The sequence below is a fragment of the Agelaius tricolor genome, unplaced genomic scaffold (genome assembly GCF_023055355.1).
Source record: "Agelaius tricolor isolate 1412-34295 unplaced genomic scaffold, bAgeTri1.0.p SCAF_131, whole genome shotgun sequence".
Classification (NCBI taxonomy): domain Eukaryota; kingdom Metazoa; phylum Chordata; class Aves; order Passeriformes; family Icteridae; genus Agelaius; species Agelaius tricolor.
In genome coordinates, this window is record NW_027269391.1 from 97,660 (window position 1) to 116,467 (window position 18,808).

Genomic DNA, 18,808 nt, shown 5'->3' on the forward strand with positions numbered 1-18,808 from the left:
TTTCTCCCCATTTTTGGTATTTTAACCAAATCCCCGCGTTTTCACCCCATTCCAGAGATGCTGTTTTTTTACTGATTTCTCTGGCGTTTTTTCCCCAATTTTTTTTTATTTTTCCCCTCTTTCTCCCCGTTTCTCCCCATTTTTGTTGTTTTAACCAAAACCCCACATTTTCACCCCGTTCCAGGGATGCTGTTTTTTACTGATTTCTCTGGGGGTTTTTTCCCCAATTTTTTTTTTTTATTTCTCCCCATTTTTGTTACTTTAACCGAATCCCCGCGTTTTCACCCCGTTCCAGGGATGGTGTTCAGCGTCAACGTGGGGCTCTCGGAGCTGCCCAACCGCGAGGCCAAGCGCCCCGAGGAGCGGAGCTACGCCCTCTTCCTGGGGGACACCGTCATGGTGGACGAGGTGGGCGGGGCTTAAATTAGCCAATCACAGTGCGGGGACACACACTGGAACCAGCCAATCACAGCGGGGCTCACAGTTACACTGACCAATCACAGCCCGGCTCAGCCACGCCCTCTTCCTGGGGGACACCGTCATGGTGGACGAGGTGGGCGGGGCCTGAATTAACCAATCACAGCAAGGGGACACACCCCGTAACCAGCCAATCACAGCCAGGCTCACAGTTACACTGACCAATCACAGCCTGGCTCAGCCACGCCCTCTTCCTGGGGGACACCGTCATGGTGGACGAGGTGGGCGGGGCCTGAATTAGCCAATCACAGGGCAGGGACACGCCCACAAACCCGCCAATCACAGCAGGGATCACATCGGAGCCCACCAATCACAGCCGGCCTCACAGCAGTGCTGGCCAATCACATCTGAGCTGACCAATCCCATGCCCCCGTGCCCTGTGTGTCGACCAATCCCGTCTCTCCATTTTTCTGACCAATGGGGTGCCCCAATCCCGACCAATCCTATCGCTCCTTTCCCAATCCTGACCAATAGGGCGTGCCCATGTCCCAATCCTGACCAATCCTGTTGCTCTGTATCATTCTCCTGACCAATCCCGTCGCTCCTTTCCCAATCCCGACCAATCCCGTGTCTCAGTGTCCTTCTCCCGACCAATCCCGGCCAATCCAGTGTCCTGATGTCATTCTCCCGACCAATCCCGTGTCTCGGTGCCGTTCTCCCCTGACCAATCGGGTGTCCCTGTGTCCTTCCCTGACCAATCCCATTGCTCCTTTCCCAATTCCAGCCAATCCCGTGTCCCCATGCCCTTCCCCTGACCAATCCCGTGTCTGGGTGCCATTCTCCCCTGACCAATCGTGTGTCCCTATGTCTCAATCCCGCCCAATCGTGTGTCCCCGTGACCCAATCCCAACCAATCCCGTGTCTCAGTGCCCTTCCCTTGACCAATCCTGTGTCCCTGTGTCTCAGTCCTGACCAATCAGGTGTCCCCAAGTCCCAATCCAACCAATCGTGTGTCTGGGTGTCCCAATCCCAACCAATCCCGTGTCTCGGTGCCATTCTGCCCTGACCAATCCTGTGTCTCCATGACCCAATCCCGACCAATCCCGTGTCTCAGTGCCCTTCCCCTGACCAATCCCGTGTCTCCATGTCCCGATCCCGACCAATCCCGTCTCTCGGTGCAGGACGGCCCGGCCGTGGTGCTGACGTCGGTCAAGAAGAAGGTGAAGAACGTCGGGATCTTCCTCAAGGTGAGCGGGCCCCGTTTGGGGCCAAATCCGCCGATTTTGGGCAAAAACAAAAACCTGAAATGGACCTGGGGGGAGGGGGTGGGGGGGGGTAACGGGGTTTGGGGGGTTTGGGGCATTTTGGGGGAGATTGGGGCATTTTGGGGTTTTCAGTAATTTTGGGGGAGTTTGGGGCATTTTGGGGTTTTGGAGCATTTTGGGGGAGTTTGGGGCATTTTGGGGGGGTTTGGGGCATTTTGGGGTTTTGGAGCATTTTGGGGCATTTATCAGAATTTGGGGGTTTGGGGCATTTTGGGGGAGTTTGGGTCATTTTGGGAATTTTGGTTCTTTTTGGGGGTTTACCAAAATTCGGACTTTTGGTTCATATTGGGGTTTGGGTTATTTTGGGGGTTTTGGCTCATTTTGGGGCATTTATCAGAATTTGGGGTTTTGGGGGCATTTCAGGGGTTTTGGGGCATTTTGGGGCATTTATCAGAATTTGGGGGTTTGGGTCATTTTGGGGGGATTTTCCTCAGATTTTGGGGGTTTTGGGGTCATTTTGGAGATGTGGGGAATTTTAGAAATTTTGGGGGTTTGGGGATTCTGGGGATTTTAAAATTTTTGGAAATTTTGGGGATTTTGAGATTTTTGGGAGTTTCAGGATTTTGGGGATTTCGGGAATTTTAGGAATTTGAGGGATTCGGAGATTTTGGGAGATTTTGGGGTTTGGGATTTTGGGGACTTTGGCATTCGGTCATTTATGGATTTTGGAGATTTTGGAGATTTCAGGAAATGTGGGGATTTTGGATTTGGGGGTTTTGGGGATTTGGGATTTGGGAATTTTGTTGGTTTTTTGTTTTTTTCCCAAATTTGGTGTTTCTGTCCCCAGAACGAGGACGAGGACGAGGAGGAGCCGGACAAGGACGCGGCCGAGGATTTGCTGGGGAGGAGCTCCCGGGCCGCCCTCCTGACCGAGAGGACACGGGTGGGTGACCCTGAGTGACCACTGAGTGACCACTGAGTGACCACAGCCCCAAAATCCCCGAAAATGTAAAAAAAAATCCCCCAAAAATGCCTTAAAATGACCCAAAATGACCCTGAGTGACCACAACCCCAAAATCCCCAAAAAAATCCCAAAAAATCCCCCAAAAATTCCAAAAAAATCCAAAAAAAAAATCCCCCAAAAAATCCCAAAACAAATCCCAAAAAATAAAAATTCAAAAAAAAAAAAAAAAAAATTCAAAAAAAAATCCCCAAAAAATCCCCCCCCCAAAAAAATCCCAAAAAAAATCCCCAAAAAATCTCAAAAAAAATCCCAAAAAAATCAAATTAAAAAAAATCCCCTAAAATCCCAAAAAAATCCCCCCCCAAAAAAAAATCCCCAAAAAATCCCCCAAAAATTCCGAAAAAATTCCGAAAAAATAAAAAAAAAATCCAAAAAAATTTAAAAAAAATTTAAAAAAAATCCCAAAACAAATCCCAAAAAAATTCCAAAAAAATAAAAAAAAAATTCAAAAGAAATCCTCAAAAATCCTCAAAAATCCAAAAAAAAAAAAAAAAAAATTCAAAAAAAATCCCCAAAAAATCCCCCAAGCCCCCCGAGTGCCCGTGAGTGACCCCGGTTGTGTCCCCCAAACCCCCCAGTGACCCCAAAAAAAAATCCCAAAATATCCCAAACAAATCCCAAAAAAATTCCAAAAAAATAAAAAAAAAATTTAAAAAACATCCTCAAAAATCCAAAAAAAATCAAAAAAAAAAAAATTCAAAAAAAATCCTAAAAAATCCCAAAAAAAATTCCAAAAAATCCCCAAAAAAATCCCAAAACAAATCCCAAAGTACCCAAAAAAATCCCAAAAAATCAAAAAAAAAAATCAAAAAAAAATCCCCAAAAAATCCCAATAAACAAAAAAAAAAAAATCCCAAAATATCCCCCCCAAAAATCCCAAAAAAATCCCCAAAAAATAAAAAAAAAATTAAAAAAAATCCCAAAAAATCAAAAAAAATTCAAAAAAATCCCAAAAAATCAAAAAAAAATCAAAAAAAATCAAAAAAAATTCCAAGAAAATTCAAAAAAAATCCCAAAAAAAATCCAAGAAAATTAAAAAAAAAATCCAAAAAAATCCCAAGAAAATTCAAAAAAAATCCAAAAAAAATCCAAAAAATTCGAAAAAAAAAAAAAAAATCCCAAAAAAATCAAAAAAAAAATCCAAAAAAATAATAAAAAAAAATCCCCCAAACCCCCAACCCCCCCAACCCCCCCAGTGACCCCGGCTGTGTCCCCCCCTTTGTGTCCCCCCCAGAACGAGCTGACAGCAGAGGAGAAGCGCCGCGCGCACCAGAAGGAATTGGCCACGCAGCTGAACGAGGACGCGCGGCGGCGCCTGACCGAGCAGAGGGGAGAGCAGCAGACACAGAAGTGAGGGAGTTGCACCCAAAAATGGGGGATTCAGACCAAAATGGGGAAATTCAGACCAAAATGGGGGAAATTCAAACCAAAATGAGGGCATTGAACCCGAAATGGGGAAATTCAAACCTAAAGTAGGGGAATTCACCCAAAAATGGGGGGATTCCAACCAAAATGGGGGAAATTCAAACCAAAATGGGGGAAATTCAAACCTGAAATGGGGGAATTCAAACCTAAAGTGGGGAAATTTAAACCTGAAATGGGGGAATTCAAACCAAAATGGGGGAAATTCAAACCAAAATGGGGGAAATTCAAACCAAAATGGGGGAAATTCAAACCTGAAATGGGGGAAATTCAAACCTGAAATGGGGGAAATTCAGACCTGAAATGGGGGAAATTCAAACCTGAAATGGGAGAATTCAGCCCAAAATGGGGGGATTCTGCCTGAAATGGGGGAATTGAACCTGAAATGGGGGAAATTCAAACCTAAAGTAGGGGAATTCAGCCCAAAATGGGAGAATTTAACCCCAAAATGGGAGAATTCAACCCGAAATGGGAGAATTCAACCTGAAATGGGAGGAGCGCGGCGCTCCTGCCCAAGGATCCTCCCCATTCTCCAAACCCCACTTTCCCAAACTCCCGTTTTCTCACCCCAAACTCCCATTTTTCATCCAAAATTCCATTTTTTGCCCAAAATCGCGTTTTTTCGCCCCAAACCAGGGCCCGTAAATCCAACGTCTCGTACAAGAGCGCGGCGCTGCTGCCCAAGGACTCTGTTTGTCTTTCCCAAACCCCCATTATTCTTTCCCAATCCCCCATTTTTTCGCCCCAAACATTTGTTTTTCCCCCCAAATTCCATTTTTTTGCCCAAAATCGCGTTTTTTCGCCCCAAACCAGGGCCCGCAAGTCGAACGTGTCGTACAAGAGCGCGGCGCTGCTGCCCAAGGAGCCGCACGTGCGCGAGATGAAAATCTACATCGACAAGAAGTACGAGAGCGTCATCATGCCCGTGTTCGGCATCGCCACCCCCTTCCACATCGCCACCATCAAGGTGCGCCAAAAACGCCGCGATTCGGCCCAAAAAACAAAAGGGGGGAAAATAATGGGGGAAAATGGGGGAAAAATAATGGGAAAAAACTGGAAAAGAATGGGGAAAAAATTGGGGTGGAAATGGGGAAAAAAATGGGGGAAAAAATGGGGAAAATTGCGGGAAAAAATGGGAGAAAATCGGGGAAAAAAAAGGAAAAAAAAACATTAAAAAAAGGGGAAAAAATGGGGGAAAAATGGGGGAAAAAACGGAAAAAAATGGGGAAAAAATTGGGGGGAAAATGGGGGAAAATTGGGGGGAAAATGGGGGGGAAAATGGGGGGGAAAATGGGAAAAAAAAAGGGAAAAAACACATTAAAAAAAGGGGGAAAAATGGGGGTAAAAAACGGGAAAAAAAGTGGAAAAAAAATGGGGGAAAAATGGGGGGAAAACCAGGAGAAAATGGGGGAAAAAATGGGGGGGAAATGGGGAAAATGGGGGAAAAAATGGGGAAAAAATGGAGGAAAAATCAGGAAAAAATGGGGGGAAAATGGGGAAAATAATGGGAGAAAAATGGGGGGAAAAATGGGAAAAAGATGGGGGGAAAATGGGGAGAAAAATGGGGGAAAAAATGAGGAAAAAAGGGGGGGAAAAAAAGGGGAGAAAATGGGGAAAAATGTGGGGAAAATGTGGGGAAAATGGGGAAAAATAATGGGGGGAAAATGGGGAAAATAATGGGGAAAAATGGGGGAAAATGGGGAAAAATGGGGGGAAAAATGGGGGAAAAATCAGGGGGAAATGGGGAAAAATGGGAAATGGGGGTGGGAAGGGATGGGAGTGCAGGGAGGTGAAAAATTGGCACTAAAAGGGCTGAGAAAACCCAAAATCCTCAGGATTCAGCCCAAAAACAGGGCAGGGGAAAAAATGGGGAAAATGGGGGGAAAAATCAGGGGGAAAAAATGGGGGAAAATGGGGAATATAAGGGGGGAAAATAATGGGAGAAAAATGAGGGGGAAAATTAGGGAAAAATGGGGGGAAATGGGGGAAAAATGGGGAAAAATAATGGGGGGGGAAATGGGGAAAAATAATGGGGGGAAAAAAGGGGGAAAATAATGGGGGAAAAAATGGGGGAAAAAAAACAGGAAAAAATGGGGGAAAAATGGAAAAAAATGGGGGAAAAAATGGGGGGAAATGGGGAAAATAATGGGAGAAAAATGGGGGAAAAAAATGGGGGAAAAATGGGGGAAAAATTGGGGGGGAAATGGGGGAAAGAATGGGGGGAAATAATGGGGGGAAAATGGGGGAAAAAAAGGGAAAATGGGGGCGGGAAGGGCTGTGTGTGCAGGGAGATGCAAACAACCCCAAAACCCCCATTTCCCACGCCCAAAACCCCCGTTTTTCACCCCAAACCCACCCCTCGTAACCCCAAATTTTACCTTGTTCTGGGTCCCACCACACTTGGACGTGGTTTTGGGTTCCCACCTCCCCATTTTAGGTGGTTTTGACCTCCATTTTAGGCCATTTTGGGTTCCCACCACCCCATTTCAGGCCATTTTGGCTTCCCACTCCCAAAACCCCCATTTTTCACCCCAAAACCCCCGTTTTTCCCCCCAAACCCACCCCTCGTAACCCCAAATTTTAGATGATTTTGGGTCCCAGCACACCTGGACATGGTTTTGGGTTCCCACCTCCCCATTTTAGCCGATTTTGGGTTCCCAGCCCCATTTTAGGTAATTTTGGGTCCCACCACCCCTGGACGTGGTTTTGGGTTCCCACCACCCCATTTCAGGTGGCTTTGACCTCCATTTTAGGCCATTTTGGGTTCCCACCACCCCATTTTAGGTAATTTTGGGTTCCCACCACTCCATTTCAGGCCATTTTGGGTTCCCACCTCCCCATTTCAGGCCATTTTGGGCTCCCACCCCCAAAACCCCCGTTTTTCACCCCAAAACCCCCCTCCCAACCCCATATTTTAGGTTGTTTTGGGTTCCCACCACTCCATTTTAGGTGGTTTTGACTTCCATTTTGGGTTCCCACCACCCCAGTTTAGCTGATTTTGGCTTCCCACCCCAAACCCCCATTTCCCACCCCAAACCCCCATTTCCCACCCCAAACCCCCATTTCCCACGCCCAAAACCGCCGTTTTTCACCCCAAACCCCCTCGTTTCTCCGCCCCCAGAACATCAGCATGTCGGTGGAGGGCGACTACACCTACCTGCGCATCAACTTCTTCTGCCCGGGCAGCGCCCTGGGCCGCAACGAGGGCAACATCTTCCCCAACCCCGAGGCCACCTTCGTCAAGGAGATGTGAGTGACCGACTGACCACCCCTCTGTGGTCACCCCTCTGTGGTCACTCTGTGGTCACTCTGCGGTCACTCCGTCCCCAGAACGTACCGCGCGTCCAACCTGAAGCCGCCGGGCGAGCAGACGGTGCCGGCGTCCAACCTGCAGAACGCCTTCCGCATCATCAAGGAGGTGCAGAAGCGCTACAAGACCCGCGAGGCCGAGGAGAAGGAGAAGGAGGTGGGCAGCGGTCACTCTGTGGTCACTCGGGGGTCACTCGGGGGTCAGGGGTCACTCAGGGGTCAGTCAATGGTCAGGGGTCGCCTTCCGCATCATCAAGGAGGTGCAGAAGCGCTACAAGACCCGCGAGGCCGAGGAGAAGGAGAAGGAGGTGGGCAGCGGTCACTCTGTGGTCACTCGCGGGGTCAGGGGTCAGTGGTCAGTGAGTGGACATTGAGAGCAGCGTGGTCGGTCAATGAGCGAGCGTTGTGTGGTCAATGAGAGAGCGTTGAGTGGACATCGGGTTGGCGTTGGGTGGACGTTGAGTGGTCAATGAGTGGACATTGAATGGTCAATGACTGGCCAATGAGTGGTCAATGGGTGGTCAGTGAGTGGACATTCAGTGGTCAGTGGTCAGTGAGTGGACACTGAGAGCAGCATGGTCGGTCAATGAACGATTGTTGAGTGGTCATTGGGTTGGTGTTGGGTGGATGTTGAGTGGTCAATGGGTGGTCAGTGAGTGGTCATTGAATGGTCAATGGGTGGTCAGTCAGTGGTCAGTGGTCAGTGGATAGTGAGTGGTCAGCTGTCAGTGGTCAGTGGTCAATGGTCAGGGGTCGCCTTCCGCATCATCAAGGAGGTGCAGAAGCGCTACAAGACCCGCGAGGCCGAGGAGAAGGAGAAGGAGGTGGGCAGCGGTCACTCAGGGGTCACTCGGGGTCACTCAGGGGTCAGGGGTCAGTGGTCAGTGAGTGGACAGTGGTTTGTCAATGATTGGTCATTGAGCGATGATTGAGTGGATGTTGGTCAATGAACGGTCAATGAGTGGTCAATGGATGGTGGTCAGAGTGGTCAGTGAGTGGTCAGTGGTCAGTGAGTGGTCATTGAGTGGTTAATGAGTGGTCAGTGGACATTGAGTGGTCAGTGGTCAGTGAGTGGACATTGAGAGCAGCGTGGTCGGTCAATGAGCGATCATTGAGTGGTCATTGGGTGGTCAGTCAGTGGTCAGTGGTCAGTCAGTGGTCGTTGAGTGGTTAATGAGTGGACAGTGGACATTGAGTGGTCAGTGGGCAGTGGTCAGTGAGTGGTCAGTGGACATTGAGTTGTCAATGGTCAGTGGTCAGTGGTCAGTGAGTGGTCACTGAGAGCAGCGTGGTCGGTCAATGAACAACCATTGAGTGGTCATTGGGTTGGTGTTGGGTGGACCTTGAGTGGTCAATGAATGGTCAGTGAGTGGTCAATGAGTGGTGAGTGGTCAGTGGTCAGTCATTGGTCAGTCAGTGGTCAATGAATGGTCAGTGAGTGGTCAATGGATGGACATTGAGTGGACATTGGGTGGACATTGAGTGGTCAATGGGTGGTCACTGATCATTGAGTGGCTGTTGAGTGGTCAGTGGTCACCCTGTGGTCACCCAATGGTCACCCCGTGGTCACCCAGCGGTCACCCCATGGTCACCCCGTGGTCACCCATTGGTCACTCATTGGTCACCCAATGGTCACCCAGTGGTCATCCCATGGTCACCCATTGGTCACCCAGTGGTCACTCATTGGTCACCCCAATGGTCACCCCATGGTCACTCATTGGTCACCCATTGGTCACCCCGTGGTCACCCCATGGTCACCCAGTGATCACCCATTGGTCACCCCGTGGTCACCCATTGGTCACCCATTGGTCACCCCGTGGTCACTCAGCGGTCACTCAATGGTCACCCCGTGGTCACTCATTGGTCACCCCAATGGTCACCCCGTGGTCACTGGCGGTCCTCTCGGCGTCCGCAGGGCATCGTCAAGCAGGACTCCCTGGTCATCAACCTCAACCGCAGCAACCCCAAGCTCAAGGACCTCTACATCCGGCCCAACATCGCCCAGAAGCGCATGCAGGGCGCCCTGGAGGCCCACGTCAACGGTGACCCCCAAAAAAACCCCAAACCCGCCCAAAATGACCCAAAACCGCCCCCATCCCATGAGAGTTATGGGCTCCTGGGGGGCTCTTTTGGGGTTCCTCAAGGGTTTCGGGGGGTTCTTCAAGGGTTTTCTGGGGTTTCTTGAGGTTCCTCTGGGGTTCCTCGAGGTTCCTCTGGGGTTCCTCAAGGTTTTTTTGGGGTTCTTTGAGGTTTTTTGGGTTCCTTGAGGTTTTTTGGGTGATTTTTGGAGGTTCCTCGAGGGGTTTCTGAGGTTTCTCAAGGTTCTCCTGAAGTTCCTCAAGGTTCCTCTGGGGTTCCTCAAGGTTTTTTTTGGGGTTCTTTGAGGTTTTTTGGGTTCCTTGAGGTTTTTTTGGGTTGCTTTGACATTTTTTGGGTGATTTTTGGAGGTTCCTCGAGGTTCTTCTGAGGTTCCTCAAGGTTCTTCTGGGGTTCCTCAAGGTTTTCTTGGGGTTCTTTGAGGTTTTTTGGGTTCCTTGAGGTTTTCTTGGGGTTCTTCAGCATTTTTTGGGTGATTTTTGGAGGTTCCTCGAGGTTTTTCTGAAGTTCCTCAAGGTTCCTCTGAGGTTCCTCAAGGTTCTTCTGGGGTTCCTCAAAGTTTTTTTGGGGTTCTTTGAGGTGTTTTGGGTTCCTTGAGGTTTTTTTGGGTTGCTTTGACATTTTTTGGGTGATTTTTGGAGGTTCCTCGAGGTTCTTCTGGGGTTCCTCAAGGTTCTTCTGGGGTTCTCTCACGTTTTTTTGGGTTCTTTCACTTTTTTTGGGAATTTCTCGAGTTTTTTTGGGGTTCTTCGATGTTTTTTGGGTTCCCCTGCATTTTGGGGTGGATTTTGAGGTGATTTCCATGGATTTCGGGGCCCCATGAATTTTGGGGTGAATTCTGCGGATTTTGGGGTGGTTTCTGTAGATTTTGGGACAATTCCCCTGGATTTCAGGTCCCCACCAATTTTGGGCTGAAATCTGCAGATTTTGGGGTGATTTTGGTGGAATCTGGGGCGGTTCCCCTGAATTTTTGGTCCCCATGAATTTTGGGGTGAATCCTGCCAGTTTTGGGGTGGATTTTGGGGTGGTTTCTGTAGATTTTGGGGCGATTCCCCTGGATTTCGGGTTCCCACCGATTTTGGGCTGAATTCTGTGGATTTTGGGGTGATTTCCATGGATTTTGGGGTGGATTCTGGGGTGTTCTCATTGACTTTGGGTCCCCAGGGATTTTGGGGCAAATTCTGTGGATTTTGGGGCAGTTCCCGCGGCCTTTGGGGCGAATTTGGTCGGAATTTCCCCAAATCTCGTGTTCCCATTAATTTTGGGGTGAATTCTGCAGATTTTGGGGTGGTTTCTGTAGATTTTGGGGCAATTCCCCGGGAATTTGGGTTCCCATGAACTTTGGGCTGAAATCCGCAGAATTTGGGGTGGTTTTTGGGGATTTTGGGGTGGATTTTGGGGTGCTCCCCTGAATTTCAGTTCCCCACGAATTTTGGGCTGAAATCCGTGGATTTCGGGGTGGGTTCGGGGCAGTTTATGTGGATTTTGGGTCCCCATGGATTTGGGGGACAATTCTGCAGGTTTTGAGGTGGATTTTGGGGTGGTTTCTGTAGATTTTGGGGCAGTTCCCCTGAATTTTGGGTTCCCACGGATTTTGGGCTGAATTCCGGGGATTTTGGGGTGATTTTTGTGGATTTTGGGGTGGATTTTGAGGCGATTCCCCTGAATTTTTGGTCCCCATGAATTTTGGGGACAATTCCGCAGGTTTTGAGGTGATTTCTCGGGATTTTGGGTTCCCATGAATTTTGGGGTGAATTCCATGGATTTTGGGGTGGATTTTGGGGTGTTCTCATTGATTTCCCGTTCCCGTCAATTTTGGGTCGATTCCTGTGGATTTTGGGGTGATTTCCTGGGATTTTGGGGTGTTCTCATTGTCTTTGTGCTCCCGCGGATTTTGGGCTGAATTTCGCAGATTTTGGGGTGGTTTCTGTGGGTTTTGGGGCAGTTCCCTGGGATTTTGGGTCCCCACCAACTTTGGGCTGAATTCTGCAGATTTTGGGGTGGATTCTGGGGTGTTCTCATTGACTTTGGGTCCCCAGGGATTTTGGGGCAAATTCTGTGGATTTTGGGGCAGTTCCCGCGGCCTTTGGGGCGAATTTGGTCGGAATTTCCCCAAATCTCGTGTTCCCATTAATTTTGGGGTGAATTCTGCAGATTTTGGGGTGGTTTCTGTAGATTTTGGGGCAATTCCCCGGGAATTTGGGTTCCCATGAATTTTGGGCTGAAATCCGCAGAATTTGGGGTGGTTTTTGGGGATTTTGGGGTGGATTTTGGGGTGCTCCCCTGAATTTCAGTTCCCCACGAATTTTGGGCTGAAATCCGTGGATTTCGGGGTGGATTTCGGGGCAGTTTATGTGGATTTTGGGTCCCCATGGATTTGGGGGACAATTCCGCAGGTTTTGAGGTGGATTTTGGGGTGGTTTCTGTAGATTTTGGGGCGATTCCCCTGGATTTTGGGTTCCCACGGATTTTGGGCTGAAATCCGCGGATTTTGGGGTGAATTTCGGGGCATTCTCATGGATTTCATGTTCCCACCAATTTTGGGCTGAAATCTGCAGATTTTGGGGTGGTTTCTGTGAATTTTGGGGTGGATTTTGGGCGGTTCCCCTGAATTTCGGGTTCCCACAGATTTTGGGCTGAAATCCGCGGATTTTGGGGCAGTTCCCGCGGCCTTTGGGGCGAATTTGGTCGGAATTTCCCCAAATCTCGTGTTCCCATTAATTTTGGGGTGAATTCTGCAGATTTTGGGGTGGTTTCTGTAGATTTTGGGGCAATTCCCCGGGAATTTGGGTTCCCATGAATTTTGGGCTGAAATCTGCAGATTTTGGGGTGGTTTTTGGGGATTTTGGGGTGGATTTTGGGGCCATTCCCCTGAACTTTTAGTTCCCGTGAATTCTGGGGCGAATTCCGTGGGTTTCGGGGCGGATTTCGGGGCCGTTTTTGCCGTTTTCGAGCCCTCACGAATTTTGGGCTGAATTTGGGCGTTTTTGGGTCCCCAGGGTTCCGCTTCACGTCGGTGCGGGGGGACAAGGTGGACATCCTGTACAACAACATCAAGCACGCCGTGTTCCAGCCCTGCGACGGCGAGATGATCATCGTGCTGCACTTCCACCTCAAGGTTCTGGGGCAAAAAAACGCGATTTTGGGCAAAAACGGCAATTTGGGGAAAAAAACGGCGATTTTGGGCAAAAAACCCCCGCGGTTTTGGGCAGAAAAACCCCAAAGTTCCGGGGCAAAACTCCCCAATTTCGGGGTTGTCCTGGGTTGGGTCGGGTGTGGGGGTTTGGGGTGGGAGTGAGGGGGGTTTTGGGTGGAAATCCGGGGGTTTTGGGCAAATTCCTCGGTTTGGGTTGGAGAGGCTCAGGTTTTTGGGAAATTTTGGGGTTTTGGGTTAAAATCGTGGGGTTTTGGGCAAATTCCTCAGTTTAGGTAAGGTATTGCCAGTTTTTGGTAAAACTGAGATTTTGGGTGGAAATCCAGGGGTTTTGGGCAAATTCCTCAGTTCGGGTTGGACATTCATGTTTTTCTGGAAAATTCTGGGATTTTGGGTGGAAATCCTGGGGTTTTGGGCAAATTCCTTGGTTTTGGTGGGAGAGGCTCAGGTTTTTGGGAAATTCCGAGATTTTGGGTTAAAATCCTGGGGTTTTGGGCAAACTCCCCAGTTCGTGTTGAACACCCACAGTTTTTTTGGAAAATTCTGGGATTTTGTGTTGAAATCCTGGGGTTTTGGGCAAATTCCTCGGTTTTGGTTGGAGACCTTCAGGTTTTTGGAAAATTCCGAGATTTTGGGTGGAAATCGTGGGATTTTGGGCAAATTCCTCAGTTTGGGTTGGACACTGTTAGTATTTGGTAAAATTTTGCAATTTTGGGTTAAAATCCTGGGATTTTCGGCAAATTCCCCAGTTCGGGTTGAACACCCACAGTTTTTTTGGAAAATTCTGGGATTTTGGGTTGAAATCCTGGGATTTTGGGGCAAACTCCCCAGTTTAGGTAAGGTATTGTCAGTTTTTGGTAAAACTCTGAGATTTTGGGTTAAAATTGTGGGATTTTGGGCAAATTCCTCAGTTTTGGTTGGAGAGCCTCAGGTTTTTGGAAAATTTTTGGGTTTGGGTTGAAATCCTGGGATTTTGGGGCAAATTCCCCAGTTTAGGTAAGGTATTGCCAGTTTTTGGTAAAACTCTGAAATTTTGGGTTCAAATCCCCCAATTTTGGCTCCAACCCCGGGGTTCGCTGCCCAAACCGGGCGATTTCAACCCAGAATTTTGGGGTTTTCCCCCCAAATTTTGGGATTTTTTCCCCCAAATTTCGGGCTTTTTTTCCCCAAAATCCCCCAATTTTGAGCCCAATTTTGTTAACTTGGAGTGAAACCCTGAAATTCTGGGTTGAAATCCTCCAGTTTCGGGTCCATCCCTGGGATTCGCTGCCCGAACTGGGCAGTTTGGAGCTGGAATTTGGGGATTTTTTTATCGCCCAAATTTTGGGTTTTTTTTCCCCAAATTTGGGTTTTTTTCCCCAAAATCCCCTGATTTTGACCCCAGTTTTGTTAACTTGGGGTGAAACCCTGAAATTTTGGGTTGAAATCCTCGAATTTTGGGCTCCAACCCCAGGGTTTGCTGCCCAAACCGGGCGATTTCAAGCCAGAATTTTGAGGTTTTTTTCCCCAAATTTTGGGCTTTTTTCCCCAAAATCCCCCAATTTTGACCCCAATTTTGTCAACTTGGTGTCCAACCCTGAAATTCTGGGTTCAAATCCCCCAATTTCGGGTCCATCCCCGGTTTTCGCTGCCCAAACCGGGCGATTCCGAGCCGGAATTTGGGGTTTTTTCCCCCAAATTTCGGGGGTTTTTTCCCCAAATTTTGGGATTTTTTTGCCCAAAATCCTCCAGTTTTGACCCCAATTTTAATTTGTGGTCCAACCCCGAAATTTTGGGCTGAAATCCTCAAATTTTTGGGTCCATCCCCGGTTTTCTCTGCCCGAGCCGGGCGATTCCGAGCTGGAATTTGGGGTTTTTTTCCCCAAATTTTCGTGTTTTTTCCCCAAATTTTGGGGGTTTTTTCCCCAAATTTTGGGGGTTTTTTCCCAAAATACCTCAATTTTGTTAACTTGGTGTCCAACCCTGAAATTTTGGGTTCAAATCCCCCAATTTTGGGCTCCAACCCCAGGAATTGCTGCCCGAACCGGGCGGTTTCGTGCCGGAATTCGGGGATTTTTGGGGTTTTTTCCCAAAATCGCGGTTTTTCGCCCCAGAACGCCATCATGTTCGGCAAGAAGCGGCACACGGACGTGCAGTTCTACACCGAGGTGGGCGAGATCACCACGGACCTGGGCAAGCACCAGCACATGCACGACCGCGACGACCTCTACGCCGAGCAGGTGCCTTTGGGGGGAAATCCGGGGATTTTGGGGCATTTGGGGGGAAAATCACGGGGTTTTGGGGCATTTGGGGGAAATAACAGGATTTTGGGGCAGTTTGGGGGAAAATCACGGGGTTTTGGGGCATTTTGGGGGTGATTCCTGAGATTTTGGGGTTCGGTTCCTGGGATTTTGGGGCATTTTGGGGACGAATCCTGCGATTTTGGGGCATTTTGGGTTCAATTCTCGGGATTTTGGGGGCGATTCGCAGGATTTTGGGGTTTAGTTCCTGCGGTTTTGGGGCATTTTGGGGACGATTCTCAGGATTTTGGGGTTCAATTCTCGGGATTTTGGGGGGCATTTTGGGGGCGATTCCTGAAGTTTTGGGGCATTTCGAGGTTCAGTTCCCGGGATTTTGGGGACAATTCCCGCAATTTTGGGTTCAATTCTTGGGATTTTGGGGCATTTCGGGGACAATTCCTGCGGTTTTGGGGTTCAGTTCCTGGGATTTTGGGGCATTTTGGGGAAAATCCCGGGATTTTGGGGCATTTCAGGGGAAATACCGGGATTTTGGGGCATTTCGGGGGAAAATCCGGGGATTTTGGGGCAGTTTGGGGACAGTTCCTGGGATTCTGGGGGCAAATTATGGGATTTTGGGGCAGTTTGGGGTTGAGTTCTCGGGATTTTGGGGTTCAGTTCCTGGGATTTTGGGACATTTCAGGGGCGAATCCTGAGATTTTGGGGTTCAATTCCTGCGATTTTGGGGCATTTTGGGGTTCAGTTCCCTGGATTTTAGGGGCATTTTGGGGGCGATTCCCAGGATTTTGGGGTTCAGTTCCCGCGATTTTGGGGCATTTTGGGGTTCAGTTCCTGCAGTTTTGGGGCATTTTGGGGGCAAATCCCGGGATTTTGGGGCATTTGGGGGAAATCCCGGGATTTTGGGGCAGTTCGGGCAAAAATACCGGGATTTTGGGGTTCAATTCCCGGGATTTTGGGGCAGTTGGGGGCAAATCCGGGGATTTTGGGGCAGTTTGGGGGAAAATCCGGGGATTTTGGGGCATTTCGGGGAAAATTCCACGGTTTTGGGGCAGTTTGGGGAAAATTCCTGGGATTTTGGGGCAGTTTGGGGGCGATTCCCAGGATTTTGGGGCATTTCGGGGAAAATCCGGGGATTTTGGGGCATTTCGGGGAAATACCGGGATTTTGGGGCAGTTTGGGGGCGATTCCCGCCATTTTGGGGCATTTTGGGTTCAATTCTCGGAATTTTGGGGTTCAGTTCCCGGGATTTTGGGGCATTTTGGGTTCAATTCTCAGGATTTTGGGTCATTTGGGGTTCAGTTCCTGCGGTTTTTGGGGTTGTTCCAGGGGGATTTTTGACTTCTTTTTTTAGGGTTTTTTTTCACATTTTTTAGATTTTTTTTTTCAATTTTTTTTTTTTTTTTTTGCACATTTTTTAAATTTTTTTTCACTTTTCTTTTCTACGTTTTTAAAAATTTTTTTCACGTTTTTAAAACTTTTTTTTCATTTTTAAAGTTTTTTCGCATTTTTTTAATTTTTTTCACGTTTTTTAGATTTTTTTTTCCATATTTTTAAAATTTTTTTTTCCACATTTTTTAAATTTTTTTTCACACTTTTTAAAAATTTTTTCACATTTATTTAGATTTTTTTTCACATTTTTTAAAATTCTTTCACATTTTTTAAAATTTTTTTTCACATTTTTAAATTTTTTTTTCACATTTTTAAATTTAAATTTTTTTTCACATTTCTAAATTTTGTTTTCACATTTTTTAAAATTTTTTTCACACTTTTAAAAATTTTTTTCACATTTTTTTTTAATTTTTCTCATATTCTTACATTTTTTTCAATTTTTTTAAATTTTTTTTTCACATTTAAAATTTTTTTTTACATTTTTTAATTTTTTTTTTCACATCTTTGAGGTTCTGCATGGACCCGGGGCTGGTTTTGGGGCCATTTCCGGGGGTTTTGGGCCGTTTCCCGTGGGGTTTTTGGGGTTTTTCCCCCGATGAAGTTTTGGGGTGAATTCCGGGGGTTTTGGGCGCAGATGGAGCGGGAGATGCGGCACAAGCTGAAAACGGCCTTCAAGAACTTCATCGAGAAGGTGGAGGCGCCTGACCAAGGAGGAGCTGGAGTTCGAGGTGCCCTTCCGGGAGCTGGGGTGAGCCTGGGGACAAAAACGGCAAAAACGGGAAAAAATGGGGGGGAAAAAATGGGGGAAAAAATGGGGGGAAATGGGGAAAATAATGGGGGAAAAATGGGGGGAAATGGGGAAAAATTGGGGGGAAATGGGGAAAAAATGGGGGGGAAATGGGGGAAAAAATGGGGGGGAAATGGGGAAAATATGGGGGGGAAAATGGGGAAAAAAATGGGGGGGGAAAATGGGGAAAAATGGGGGGGAAATATGAAGGGAAAATTGGGGGGAAAATGGGGGGAAAAGGGAAAAAATGGGGGGAGAAAATGGGGAAAATTGGGGAAAAATGGGGGGGAAATGGGGGGAAAAATGAGGGGAAATGAGGGGGAAAATTGGGGAAAATAGGGGGGGAAAATGGGAAAAATATGGGGGGAAAAGGGGGAAAATTGGGGGGGAAATGAGGGGAAAATGGGGGGAAAATTGGGGGGAAAAATGGGGGGAAAAATGGGGGAAAATGGGGAAATATGGGGGAAAAAATAGGGGGAAAAATGGGGGGAAATGGGGAAAATTGGGGGGAAAATGGGGGGAAAATATGGGGGGAAAATGGGGGAAATTGGGGGAAAATATGAGGGAAAATGGGGGCGAAATGTGGGGGGAAAATGGGGAAAATCGGGGAAAAATGGGGGGGGAATTGGGGGAAAATGGGAGGAAAAAAGGGGGGAAATGAGGGGAAAAATATGGGGAAAAACGGGGAAAATAGGGGAGGGAATGGGGGGAAAATGGGGGAAAAATGAGGGGAAATGAGGGGAAAATTGGGGGAAAAAATAGGGGGGAAATGGGGGGGAAAAATAGGGGGGTAATATGGGGGGGAAATGGGGGAAAATTTGGGGGGAAAATTGGGAGGAAATATGGGGGAAAATGGGGGAAAATTGGGGGGGAAAATTGGGGGAAATGGAGGGGGGGAAAATGGGAAAAATGGGGAAATTGGGGAAAAATAGGGGGGAAATATGGGGGAAAATGAGGGAAAATATGGGGGGAAATGAGGGGAAAAATTGGGGGGAAATGGGGGAAAAAGGGGGGGAAAATGGGGAGAAAAATGGGGGGCAAATTGGGGGAAAATGGGGAAAAATGGGGGCGAAAATGGGGGAAAAATATGGGGGAAATGGGGAAAATATGGGGGGGAAAATTGGGGGGAAAATGGGAAAAAATGGGGGGAAATGAGAAATAATGGGGGGGAAATGGGGGAAAATGGGGAAAAATATGGGGGGAAATGGGGAAAAAGTGGGGGGGAAAATGGGGGAAAAAACCAGAGGAAAATATTGGGAAAAACTGCGATTTTTGGGCCATTTTTGGGAATTTTGGATTCATTCTTTGGGCCTTTGGCTCATTGCTGATTTTGGGTTCATTCCGGTGATTTTGGTGCCATTTTGGGTTCATTCTTTGGCCCTTTGTCTCGTTGCTGGTTTTGGGTTCATTCCCGGTGATTTTGGGGCCATTTCTGGTGATTTTGGTGCCATTTTGGGCCCATTCTTTGGGCCTTTGTCTCGTCGCTGATTTTGGGTTCATTCCTGCTGGTTTTGGGTCCGTGCAGGTTCAACGGCGCCCCCTACCGCAGCACCTGCCTCCTGCAGCCGACCAGCAGCGCCCTCGTCAACTGCACCGAGTGGGTGAGTGAGGGACGGACAGACGGACAGGTACAGACAGGTGTGATACAGACAGATGGACAGACAGGTGTGATACAGATCCCCTCGTCAACTGCACCGAGTGGGTGAG

The 18,808-nt window shown here is 48.0% G+C and overlaps 1 protein-coding gene across 1 annotated transcript in view; it reads left to right on the top strand.

Moving 5' to 3' along the window:
- The window catches only part of SUPT16H (SPT16 homolog, facilitates chromatin remodeling subunit), a 50,870-nt gene that overhangs the window by 19,500 nt on the left and 12,562 nt on the right, over positions 1–18,808 (top strand). Inside the window, 13 exon segments of the mRNA XM_071420253.1 lie at positions 296–408; positions 1,599–1,664; positions 2,530–2,625; positions 3,941–4,056; positions 4,942–5,095; positions 7,250–7,377; positions 7,459–7,594; positions 9,353–9,479; positions 12,534–12,652; positions 14,782–14,907; positions 16,949–17,014; positions 17,016–17,062; positions 18,627–18,702. Of these exon segments, the coding sequence (XP_071276354.1) occupies positions 296–408; positions 1,599–1,664; positions 2,530–2,625; positions 3,941–4,056; positions 4,942–5,095; positions 7,250–7,377; positions 7,459–7,594; positions 9,353–9,479; positions 12,534–12,652; positions 14,782–14,907; positions 16,949–17,014; positions 17,016–17,062; positions 18,627–18,702 (1,370 nt within the window).